Genomic DNA, 13081 nt, shown 5'->3' with positions numbered 1-13081 from the left:
GGCATTGTCCCCCCTCCCTTCTGCACTTCATCATTCCTCCTTCACCCAATCTTGGCTGAAACTGGCATCTCAAGGCAATCAATTTTCTGATTTTGGGTTTTTAACAGTATTTTTTTCTACAGTTGGAGGGGAGTTTCTTTTTAGACTACAATTCCCAGGATATCTAGTCAGTAGAGGACAAAAATGGAGTAGGGATATTTCTTTGGTAGTTAATTAGATGTTGACAAGGGATTAGAGAATCTTGTTCATTGGAAGAGGAGCACGGGCCCATCATAAAACCAGATTGATGGTTAACTTGCAGACATTTTTTTCAGCCACCCCAGATTCTGGAATGACCTACCAGAAAAAATTCAACAGCTTGAGATGCTGTCAAAGTTAGCAATGAAAACCAGTTTCTTCCATCAGGCCTATCCAGACTATTTCAAAATAATGTATTCATTGGTGGATTTTGATATACATTATTTATTTATTTACCCTATTTATAAAACCATTTTTCTCTACCTTGAAGTGGTCTCAAGGTGACTTTACATATAGGAAACTACTCAATGCCTTTGGATAACATACAGTTAAAATGCATTTATGTTAAAATGAAAATTAATGCACATTAAAACATATAAAAACATTGCATTCAGTATTAAGATCACATCATCCACAATCATAATCTGCATGTGTGCATGTAGGTAAATAGAGTTATATATGCTGTGCTGTTTGTTGTTGTACCCAGTCTCAATCCACAGGAAGAGGTGGGTAGAAAATAACCAACGTCTTCTCCTTCTCCTGTTGTTGTTGTTGTTGTTCACAATTCTGAGCATAAAACATGTTTATAGATTGTGTCATTCCATTATCTGAGGCAATGTTAGGACACCCTTTCAAACATCAACAAAATCCAAATTTCACAAAGCAGCAGTTGTTTACCAACTCTAAAGTATAAAATACATTTTGCAATCTTTCAAATCTTTATTGTTTTCTTCATCAGGCAAAGATGTTAATAATCATACAGGAGAGGGAAAAAAGCCAGTGATAGCGTCAGAGATCTTGTTACTCTCTTTTTGGTTAAGATGATACTGTCAGATTTCATTGCAAGCAGAATCCAGTCCTTTTCTTTGGACCATGTCAGTATTATGAAAAATAATTATGGGCACAATTGTGAATATCAGTCCATATGGGACTGCTGACTGATTTTGTGAATCAATGTAGATTTTTTTTACCATTCCCTATTGTTTATGTTCATGGACCTTTAAATGTTACCTAGACATTCTCCTCACCTTTCGAAACCTTGGTATTTGACAAGTCCCACTTTCAGCAGATCTAAATTATAAGCATGTATCTACTTTTGACCCCTTGTGAGATAGAAATGCAGTAAAGGAATACTGTGTACTATGCATTTCGTTATTGCATTTTGTTTATATAATATATAATCTCTGAATGTAGAAGCAATTGGCTAAATCCAATACTAATGCAATCTAGAGTAGATCAAGTGAAATAAATGGGATTTGTTCATTTCAGCCTTGATTCCTGTTTATTTTATTGTGTCTACTCTAGAGGCCACCATTGAACTTAACCAGCTGTTTCTTGTCTTCATTGAGTAATCTTTTGCATTCTTTGAAGAAGGTCATAATTATCCTTTTGTCAATTTTGGTGAATATTGTTATATAAATCTTGCAATTCCAATAAACCCAGAGTGTGTATTTTTAGTCACCAAAGTGTCTAACATGTAAAGTATCAATAAGAAAAAAGTAGCTCTAACAACAACTATGCTTTGGATTAAACACACAAAGCAGATAAAATAAATAAAATAAAGATTTGCAATACAAGTAAAGTGAGTAGATGATGTGAGGAATAAAAGTTTTGAAAAGCTTTTTTGGCACTCTGGTTATTTTTCAGATGAAGTATTGTCAGCTCTGATTCTTGGAATTTATTTCTTTTTTAAAAAATGCTACTTTGGGGCTATTGTGATATTTTCTTCCTGTTTTCTGCTGTCCTAACAGCACTGTGACCATGGCGTTGCAAATATGTAGGCTAATACAGGAAATCACTGCACAGGGCAATATGAAGACCTCACTTCCTGACCTGAGATGACAAAGACAATAGGACTGAAACAGATGGAGTCCCATGTATTATTGGAAATGGAAAAGGACGTGCATTGGGTAGAGTGGGATGGCAGAGGATGCGGACTATGTGCCAAACAGCCTTCAAATGAAGAGGAATCTGCTGCTCGTGTTTCCAATGACAAGGACAGCCTACTGACATTGGTGGCAGCAAAATAATTAGAATAGAGCATCTGACCCTAGAGATGAAAAAGTATTGTGTGACTCAGGGAATAGTATTGTCCTGTGTTGCTCTGTCTGACAATGGAGTCCTAGAACAATATTGGGCCTTGAAGGATGAGAAACCACTTACGGTATACCTCAGAAATGTAGCTTCCTGTTAGTTTGAGTCTAAGGGACAGTGGGAATAGAACACACACTGTTGATTTTGACTGAAGGGACATTACTGATAATTGGAAAGTGACACTAACTGCCTTGACCAAGAATTACACCGACACATATGCAACAAATACATACACACACGTTATTCAAGTAATTTCTGAGGCAGTGACAAAGCATAACTAATGCAACACATTATTTCCTTTCCAGACAGAATGCGCCAATTTCGTCAGAGTGCTTTACCCTTTAAACCGGACACACCTCTTGGCCTGTGGGACTGGAGCTTTCCATCCCATCTGTGCTCTCATCTATGTGGGACCTCGGGGTGAGGTAAGAAGTGATAATCAAACCATGTTATCCCAGATTATGCAAGCTATTTATAAACTCACTTTTCATTCATTGTGGAAGATAATGAATAAAGCTCATGGGTTCTGAAATGAAAGTTCAAACATTTTCTTGTTATAACCAGAGATTGGGAAGTTTACCTTTTACAGAACACAGAGCTAGTCTGGCCATTGATATGGAAACTGGTTGATCCAGGAGTTCTGTTCTGCAAAATAGCAGTTTCAAATTCTGTATGCTGCCCAATTGATATATGGAAACGCCATACATAAAAACATTCCTCAAGTTGGCTATCATTGCTGTGTAATTCTTATAACATGTATATAATTCTAGGATTTTCATGTTAATCTGCATGAAATATCCCCAACAAGTTCAAAGAAGATGAACTTGTTATTATTTTTTACAGTCAGTATTATCTGACAAGGGGTAGCTGGATTTTTTTCTTATTTTTTCTTTTTGACTTTCATATTTTTTTTATTTTGTTCTTTTAAAACTTGTTCTAATTTTAATGATATAAAATAAAAGTAACAATAAAAAAAGAAACACTGCACCAAAGCCTTAATTTGTAGAAAGACATAGTAAGCAGGAAAAAAGAGGCAGGAAGAAAAAAAAGCTGATCAATCTAATGATTGATAATTGATAGTGAAAACTTTCAAATACTCAAGATGACATTGATAACTACTAGGATTAAAACAAAAATGCATAAAACAAGAAGGAGATTGGTAGATCATCCATGAAAACTAGGAGACATTAAATATTTGCAATTAGAATCTTATTCTTCAAGAAATTTGCATGTAGTATTTTTGTTAAGAAAATGGCATTTTCTGTTGAGAAATATTTTCTGAGCAAAAAATGCTATTTCCTTTGTAGAAATTGCTGTAGTTGGGGATTTGTTGAACACAAAATATAATTGCAGTATTTTTGCGCAGAAAGCAAACAATTTTTTTGCACAGGAAAAGTATTTATATGGAGAAGTTTATTTTCTGTGCAGAAAATGCTGTTTTCTTTTGTGAATTCTGTGTGGACTAAGCCCTAATTATAGTATTTTCTATATAGAAAGAAAGGATTTTTTTCACATAAAATGGTATTGTTCAAAACGCACAAAAGTAGTATATGCAGATTTTGCCTAGACTAAGTCCTGAATTTGAAGATTCTTTTCCATCCAGGATTTTCCTCATCAGTGTTTTCTGACCATTTCTGAATATTGTTTTCATCACTATGCAGAAGGCTAGCCATATTTTCCAAGAGCATGAGCATGGTCCATTCCTCCCATTGCTCAGAAAGGCAGGACAAAGTTTATAGGAGTAACCAATAGGGAGATTATCCCACGACTAATTAGTTTTGTTCCTGCCTTTCCTTTATTTTGTGTGTATATGTACCATCAAGTCAGTTCTTGAATTGTGGCGACCCCATAAATTTCATAGGGTTTTCTTAGGCAAGGAAAACTCAGGGGATTTTGCCAGTTTATTCCTCTGAAATACAGCTTACAGCACCAGGTCACTGATCCGAGTAGTAACTAAACCTAACTTTGCTTAGCTTCCAAGATCAGAGAGGATCTGGTCCCTTTTGGGCACTTAGTCCCCCTGTCCTTTATTCGGCTTCACTTTCGTTGTACTCTCGCAACTGTTATTCTCTTCTTTACCTTAAAAAAGTAAAGTACTTTCTAGCTCCTCATTTTCATCTATGTTTCATTCTCTACTTTACTTCCTCTTTCTTTCCCTTGAGATACAGATCCACTCTAGTGTTTGGCAACATCTTTGATAGCTGCTTTGGTCTATGATGAGAGGCCAGCTTGTTCCCACAACATACACTGAATGAGTGTATCTCTTTCTATGAATCTGTCAGACATCTATGATCAACAGGAGAGGGCCTTTACTCTGTCCCAGCACCCTCTCAAGCACATTTGGTGGGAACACGGGAGAGGGCTTTTTCAGTGGCTGCTCCCAGATCGTGGAACTCCCTCCCAAGAGACGCCAGGGAAATCCCATCCCTACTGGCCTTCTCTTCCATCAGGCATTTGGGGAATGGGCATGCTGCTGGGTAGGATGTGCATGGGATTCTGAGGGGAGGTAGAGATTGTGAGTTTTAAATGCAATTTTAATTGTATTTATTATATTTTAACTATGTTGTAACCTAAATCCACACAATACAATTTAATTGTTTTTAAATCTTTATATTTGTTTTGTGATCAAGTTGTGTGTTTGTTAACCATCTTTAGTCCCTATGGGGAGAAGGGTGGGGTATAAATAAAAAAATAAATAGGGAGAGATAATGAGTAAAATAAGTAATGTATAAAACCAGTCTGCTGAATTGGGGGCTCTATTACAGTAATTCCACTTTTAACTGCCTTAGCAAGAATCCTGGGGTCTGGACTTTTAGGAAAGATACTTAAAATTCTCAGTGAGAAAGCTTCTCTAGTGCTTAAGTACAGTACAGTTTGCAGGATTCCATATTAGGCAGCCACGGCAATTAGAGCGGAATCATAGTGCTATAATTGTCTTGTACAAAAGTGCTGCAGAGCAAAGGTTTGTGGAATCCAGCATCCTGTTTCCCACAGTGACCAAAGTTGTTTCTGTGGGAAACAGGATACTGAAATAGATGGGCCTATAGCTTAATCCAGAAGCACCCTTTTTATGTTCTTGCATGTAATAGTTGACCTTATCCAATCAACATACTGTCTTGGGATGAATGGAAGTATTTGCCACAAAACATGGGCCCAGGAACTATTTAGATTTATTTTCTTCCAATGTCAAATCTGGTCTTGCAATATATTTCTGGTGCCATGTGAAAAGCAGAGACCAATTTATGCGTCCATTCTCTTAAACAGACAAAGGCCCTTTATTGGTCAATAAACCATTGTCTGAGATCCACTGCATATTATTCCCTTATTGCTGGAACTTAATAGGGCAGGTCTTGTGGATTTTGTCTAACCTTACAGGCATCAAGGAAGGAAGTGGATTTGGGGTCTATTAAGTTGTCAGGCTAATTGATGCATTTCCCCCCTACATATATAATCCAAACCCATATCACTTTTTTTCTTTTTTTACCTTTTAAGAAAAGAAATTTCATTTTGAGCATGCAATCTCAGCATATTCTGTCAACATCAGGTGCTGTTACAGGGAAGAAAGAGTGAAAAGGTCACCTAACGAAAATAACGCTGAAAACAGGAATATGTATTAAGAAGGAAGCAGAGATTTATTAAGAAGGAAGGGGAGAATAAGGTGATCTACATGACTGCCTAGGTTATTATTCAGTCTTTTTTTAATGGTTAAATAGATGAGTGGGATAGACATGTTAAAATAGTTATGTTTCTCTTTTTAATACACAGTTTGACTGCCTTATGGGTGAACTGACTGACTTCATAACATCAAAGGTTACAGAATAGCGGATGCAATCTGCAAACCCTGTTAATGGGGTGGATGTAGGATAGTGATTCTCAACCTTCTTTTGACCAGGGACCACTTTGACCAGGGACCACTCTTCAGCATTAGTACCAAAAGAGTTACAAATCAGTTTTTGGTCAACTTTAGATTTGGTTTGGGGTGCTGTTTCAGAAAATTGCAATGGATAGGCCACATCAGCTCTAGTTTCTGATAAAGAACATATGCCATGGTCAATGGCAGGCTGCATGAAAGGAGCAGAAATAAAATCAATAAAATAAATACAAAATCAAATAAATAAAGAGGAAGGAGGCTCACAGACCAGATTTTCATCTTTGTGGCCCACTGGTGGTCCACAGCCCACAGGTTAAGATCCACTGATGTAGGAGGAAAAGAGTTAACTGTCCAAAACAGCCAAATTTTCTTTAAGCTAGAAATATAATTTATCAGACACAGATCTGATTTACTAACTGAATTTGTATACTTGCTTCTGAACTAATCTCTTCAGATATTCTTGCAGTCATGCTAGGAGGTTTTGTGAGTTTTGTTATGTTATATCCACAAATGCAGGTATTTAGAAGTTTCATAATTTTACATAGCACCTTTTTGAGTACAATCCTTTAATGGAAGCTTTCTTCAACTCCTTTTCCATGATAAACTTCAATGTAACAAAACATTAATAAGGGCCAATGTGGAAAGAAAAACATTTAAACCCTTTATTCCAAAGATGCTCATCAGGACTGAATCCAATTAATGGTTTTAAAATAATTACTTTTAACTGTCAGCTAAACTAACATGTATATATATAAATGCGGGTGGCATTTGTTTTCCCCCTCAACCTTTTGCTTTCCAATGGAGTCATAAATCAAACTAGCCTTACTGAGGAGGTCTTCCAGTTTCACTCTGTAACCTCTCTGACTCTGGCCAATTCTGAAAGTTTTATTGAGTGTGGGAGAGAAAGGGCCCTTTCAGCACAGCTGTTTATCATGAGGAAAAGGGATGATCAGACTCTCCTTGACCTCTCACTCCACAACCGTATATGCCACCGCTCTTCACCCCTCGCTCAGCCAACATTCATACTGATTTTAACTGAGGCATGGCAAAAGACAATCAGGGCCTGTGTTGCCCTTAGAGCTTCTCCATGCTTTAACAAGGCATGGCCTTAGCTTGGGCTTGGTATGTAAGTTGCATTGGGGATAGCGATTGGCCTGGATGTGGGCGGAAAGTTGTGTAATTGATGGAGACTCATAATTAGACAGCTTGAAGAGGTTGCTTTGTTTGGCCAAGAGGATAACTGACTGCCAGGCAAGCAGATACTCAGGAACTGCACAAGTGCAATCAGTATTACAAAGCAGGAGGGGAAGGAAGAATAGCACTTACTAGCACCCTTGGGCTTGCAGTCTTGCCTATGCTCCCCTTTTTGAAGGATGTTTGTTTTCTATAAACATAGCCTCTGAAATAAGAGAGGTTTTTTTCTCCACTTTTAATAAAATTACAACCAGTCAAGCCATATGATGATATGATGACAGATTTGGGGACAGACAAAAGGAATTACTTCCTCACACAATGTACAGTATAATTCACACTGCCACAAAATGTGGTGATGGTCACCAACTTAGACAGCTGCAAAGAATAGGATTAGACAAGTTTACGGAGGATAAGACTATATTCATGGCAATTAGTATTGGAAACTTCAGAGTCAGAGCTAGCATGCTTTTGCATTAAGGTTGCTAGACTAATAATTATAGATGACTCTGGTGCCTTTCATGTGTGTAGAAGAGGGCATTTCAGCAGGTGTTGCTTGACATGCAACCAGGTAACAAGCAACACTTTGCTGAAATTCCCTCTGATACACAGTTGTGAAAGGTACAGGAGCTGTTTACAGTTTGCACTTTGGCAAATCTGCCCTGATCACTAGTTTCTGAGAAACAAGAGCAAAAAGGTACCTTTTGCTATTTGGTTGATCGTTATGCGAAAGAGAGTGTTGGATTACATAGATCTTTGATTTAATCCAGCAGGGCTCTTCTTACATTCTCATGATGTTCCACAGGACTGGAGCCACAGGTTTTTACAATTTGAAATAGTGCAGATAGTTTTCACCATAAGCTTTTCCTCTCAATGAAAGTTAAGATTGAGGGCAAAAGTTAAGTATTTTGAAGAGTTTTGACTTTTCTCACTTTAGGTTAAAGCATCGGATTATAAGATTTCCCGACCCTCTGGAGAAATGACCCAGTACAGTTGTCTTGACCCAAGATTTTCTGAAAGCTTGATTGACCGAAAAGATTCATTTTGTACTGGCAGATTTACTCTGTTACTCTTCTGTTCAACTCTCATCTGTTATCTTCAGGAGTTTGTTTTAATCTTCCTTAAATTATGATTGGCTAAATTTTCACAAAGACAATTGGAAGGATTACCATTGTAATTATTTTCTTTGTAATCAAAATTGAAAAAGTGTATCCCTTATTTGAAAAACATGACCAATTCAAAATAATTATAAAAATGTACATATATGAGGTCCAGCTAAGCTTTAACAATATGTTTGCATTTTTTTGCAGAGCAGTGAGGATGCCAACAACATATTTTTCTCATTCTAAAAGAAAATGCTGCTGTTGTTTCCTTTTGGTGTAATGGTTTGAGCATTGGACTAAAACTTAGCAGACCAAGGTTTAAATCCTTGCTCATCCATCGAAAATCCACCTTAGGCAATTCCCATTCTATCAGTCAAAGAGGAAGGCAAACACAGAGGCCAATTCATTTATTTATAACATTTCTACCCTGCCTTTCTTCACTCCGGAGGGGACTCAAGGCGGCTTACACTTAGGCAACTATTTGATGCCTTCCAAAACAATGTACAGTTAAAATAAACATTTAAATAGAATGATAAAATACATTAAAACATTTAAACATTTAAAACAATGCCTTCACTGTTAACCACGTTATCCAAAGTCATAGTCTGGGCCATTTTGATAGTCATTGTACATAATTCCAATTTTAGCTATTGCATAGGATCTTCAAAGGTTTGTTACAAATCTCCCTCTGAGCAAATGTTATTAAGAAATTTCCATGATAGGTTCATAAATTAGGAATGACTTGAAAACACACAACACCAATAATGGCTGGTTCTTCTTCATACCTTCTTCACACCTTTCCAACTATGTGAAAACAGCCACATCATCTTTGAATCTATGACAACCGTGCTTCATTACTCCTTTTGTGATTACTCATAGATACTTTTTTCTTCTTCTCTTCCTAGCATGTATTCAGTTTGGATCCAACAACAATAGAAAGTGGCCGGGGCAGATGTCCTCATGAGCCCAATAGGGCATTTGCAAGCACTTTCATTGGTAGGTTCTATGGCCATGTACCATAATAGCTGTGAGCGAAAAATTGTATTTGCTACCTTATTCATTTATATAGTCACATATTGCCCTTCTGTCAAGATAGCCAAGCCAGTTTGCAATGTAAAACATGAAGAGAGGGATTGAATAAGGTATGATGATGCAGATATCATTGTATTTCTCTCCCGTGCATCTTCACACCATTCCAATGTGTATATCTATGCTGAGTTTCAGAGACATTCAAGAAAGGAAATATGATGGCCATGTAGCACTGTACCTGGACAGTTATGGAAAGGAGGAGCCTCTGTGGATATTATTCTGAGAAGGTAGTGACAGGAGAAACAGGCCAAGGGGAGGCAGGGCAGTAATAATGGTACTGCTGGACAGATATCATGTCTTCTGCCATCCTTACCAATCCAGATACAAAATGTTCTCTTTTCCAGGAGATAAATTTAATTTTTTAATTTTTTTAGATGTACAGCTCCACAGTTCCTGTTATGCCAAGAAATGATTTGATAGGTTTGCATAATAATAGCAATAACAGAAGGAAAGAAAAACCAGAGTGAGACCTGTGTCCTAAATGGTTCCTAGTCCAAATCTTACTAGTTAAAGGATACTACTAATATAGGGCAGATATCTTTGCAGTGCTGTTATTATTACTCATGTAACTTCAAGTATGCTGTGTATGACTTGCTGTTTCTGTGGGGCTTCTTTCTAGGTGGAGACTTGTATACTGGGCTAACTGCAGATTTCTTGGGCAGGGACTCTGTGATTTTCCGAACCATGGGCCATCGCTCCTCTCTACGCACTGAGATGGACCAGCGGCTGCTTAATGGTAGGAAGAAATTGGGTTTCTTTCAACCAAAGAGAGGGTTGTGCACTTGTCAGTGTATAGTCATGAAAGCAGAGAGGAAATTACATGCATTTTCAGAAAAAAATACAATAGCCATAACTTTGCATATTTTGGCCTCTAGATCATGGCAAACGTCTATTGCATGCAAATAGAAAGGTCAGAGGAAAGGTGAATGAATGAAGCACATTCATTCTACACAATGGTGAATTAGAAAGGAAGTGTTAGTCACTGAATTAAGAATAGGATGAGAGGTGGGTTAAAGGCTAGAATTAAAAGGGATTTCTGCTTGAAAATGCTGGTGAGCTTCATTGCATTTTGACCTTTACTAGGAGGAAATATCATTTACTACCTTTACCAGTTGTTCCATAGCTAAGTCTCCGGAGTTTACAACTTTTAGCACATAGTTGAGGAATGACTGATCCACCAGATGAGGTGGATCATTTTTTCATTTTCTTCAGTCAAAATGGCTGGTGGTAAAGGAGGTTGTAGTGTGGTCACTTCCACAGAGCCCAAGATTTCCCATCTCTAATTTTGGATGTATGAAAGTCATAAACTGTTTCTGAAGATTTCTTACTAATATATAATGCTGTCTTTTGCCCAGCTCCCAAATTTGTTGCTGCTTATCTGATCCCAGACAATGATGATCGAGATAATGACAAGGTCTACTTCTTCTTCACTGAAAAGGCAGCAGAGTCAGAGACCAAAGGGCGTGCTATCTTTAGCCGTGTGGGAAGGATTTGTGCGGTAAGTACATAGGGCGCTTTTTTTGTGATGAGAACCCAATTGGATTCAATGGGACCTATTCCCAGGTATATAGAGGGCACAATATTACAGACTTATTGGATAATAAATTCCTTTTTACCCAGCATGGAATTTATTATCCAATAAGACTGTAATATTGTGCCCTCTATATACCTGGGAATAGGTCCCATTAAAGGTCTCCAGATTAAAAAAAAATGGAGAGGATCAGGCTGTGAGTTTTATGGAATTAGGACTGATAGCAGCAACAATATTCTGCTCCAAAATCACCACTCCTGCTTTTGCAGGAGTGGGAGGCAAAATCCATTTTGGCTTAGCCCTGGCTTATGTTGTATTGAGCTTTGAAATCAGATATACTGCCCAATTAAATTCCTAGTGTATAGCACCCGGTGGTATAGGAATTCTCTCTGGCATACACAGTGTTTTTAAGTACTTCTGTCAAGATCTCATCAACAGTAGTGCTTGGCTTGCAAAGGCTGTGTGAATGTAATTGTTTATTTTTCAGCCAAAGCTCTGAGAGTCGTCCCCCCCCCCCCCCCCAATTTTGAGGATTCCCTTTAACATGGTTGGCAAAAGAAACTGGGGAAAGTGGGGGAAGGGGTGTATTTTCAGAGAGTCTTTGAGGTTTTTGGTCTTTCATCCAGATGGAAGCTCTCCAGTTCAGTTCACTTTCCATTTCAGCCTTTCTTTCTTCCTCAGGCTGTCTTATCACGACTGTTTCTTTGCCCAAAAATTCCATGTAAATTTATTGATTCCACTTGCCTTTTCCTCCCAGAAACTTTCTCCAGTACATTAGCTATACCTCTTAATATAACTAAAGGTTTAGTTTATGGTTGTCCCTCAATATTTTTAATATTAATCTTCACCATCACTTCCTCTTTGTTGCTGTTGTTTGTGTTTTTGGCAGTCTATGTGGCTTCCTGGGCAGGAAGTTGAATCCTGGACCTACCACAGTTGTCCAGCTCTGATTTAGTTAAATGGTGTGCACATAGTGAAGGATAGGAATCATGATCCATGAAGGAACTACTTGCTTTGTAGTGAGCCCTTGGATATTAAGTAATACATTGGCAGATGTGAGAAAAGATCAGTTCTGAGATTGCCCTTTCAAGTTGTGACAGAATGCAGTTTGTGACCTTCTGTCAAGAAGGATGCATATGTTGCTGTCACATGCCCAGATCCTTTAGGGCAGTGGTTCTCAACCTGTGGGTCCCCAGATGTTTTGGCCTTCCAGAAGTCCTAACAGCTGGTAAATTGGCTGGGATTTCTTGGAGTTGTGGGCTAAAACACCTGGGGACACACAGGTTGAGAACCACTGCTTTAGGTGGTAGTGTTTTTTCCTCTGCCCTTTTGTGACTGTCTAATGTGGTTTGGAACTAGGTTGATTGCTGCCGATTCTCCAAAATAAGATATAGACAATTTCCCTGTTTTGATATCTAGTGCTACATTGTTACTTAATTATAATAATAATAAAGAAAGGGACTTTCGGGAGTGCTTTGAATGCAATTTTCCTGCTTCTCGGCAGGAGGTTGGACTGGCTAGCCCATGAGATCTCTTCCAACTCCATGATGCTATGATTCTAAGACCAACCTAGCCTCTTCAATAATAATAAAACTTTATTTTTATTCTGCCCTATTTCCCCAAGGGGACTCAGGACAGATAATTATATTGTCTCTATCCACCTGGATGCTTTCAGATAGAAGTGACTCATAAGTTGGATAAGGAAAAAAAATTGGCTTCTAAAGATGCATCATGTATTATGGTCTTTCAGTAGTGGCTTCATATTCAGCCTGACCTTTTTTAAAGTGCTAAACTGGAATCAGTTGTGCATTTCCTTAGCAGTTCAAACTACATCCAAAATTGAGAAAAGATATAATACACAATGTTGAATCTATGCTCTAACTGCTTTGAATGAGGAGCAGGGTGTTATCAAGAGCCAGGACCATGACTGTATTGTGCAGTTTAAGAGAAAAATGTCCACCGGGT

The 13081-nt window shown here is 37.9% G+C and overlaps 1 protein-coding gene across 1 annotated transcript in view; it reads left to right on the top strand.

Annotated features, from left to right (window-relative positions):
* SEMA3G (semaphorin 3G) overlaps window positions 1–13081 on the top strand; it is an 86370-nt gene that overhangs the window by 45236 nt on the left and 28053 nt on the right. Inside the window, exons 4-7 of the mRNA XM_060765843.2 lie at window positions 2637–2756; window positions 9402–9492; window positions 10205–10321; window positions 10941–11083. Of these exons, the coding sequence (XP_060621826.2) occupies window positions 2637–2756; window positions 9402–9492; window positions 10205–10321; window positions 10941–11083 (471 nt within the window). The remainder of the gene's footprint in view (window positions 1–2636; window positions 2757–9401; window positions 9493–10204; window positions 10322–10940; window positions 11084–13081) is intronic.

Source organism: Anolis sagrei, chromosome 2 (assembly GCF_037176765.1).
Source record: "Anolis sagrei isolate rAnoSag1 chromosome 2, rAnoSag1.mat, whole genome shotgun sequence".
NCBI lineage: Eukaryota > Metazoa > Chordata > Lepidosauria > Squamata > Dactyloidae > Anolis > Anolis sagrei.
The sequence above is the reverse complement of the archived record's forward strand: the minus strand, read 5'-3'. Positions and strand labels throughout refer to the sequence as shown.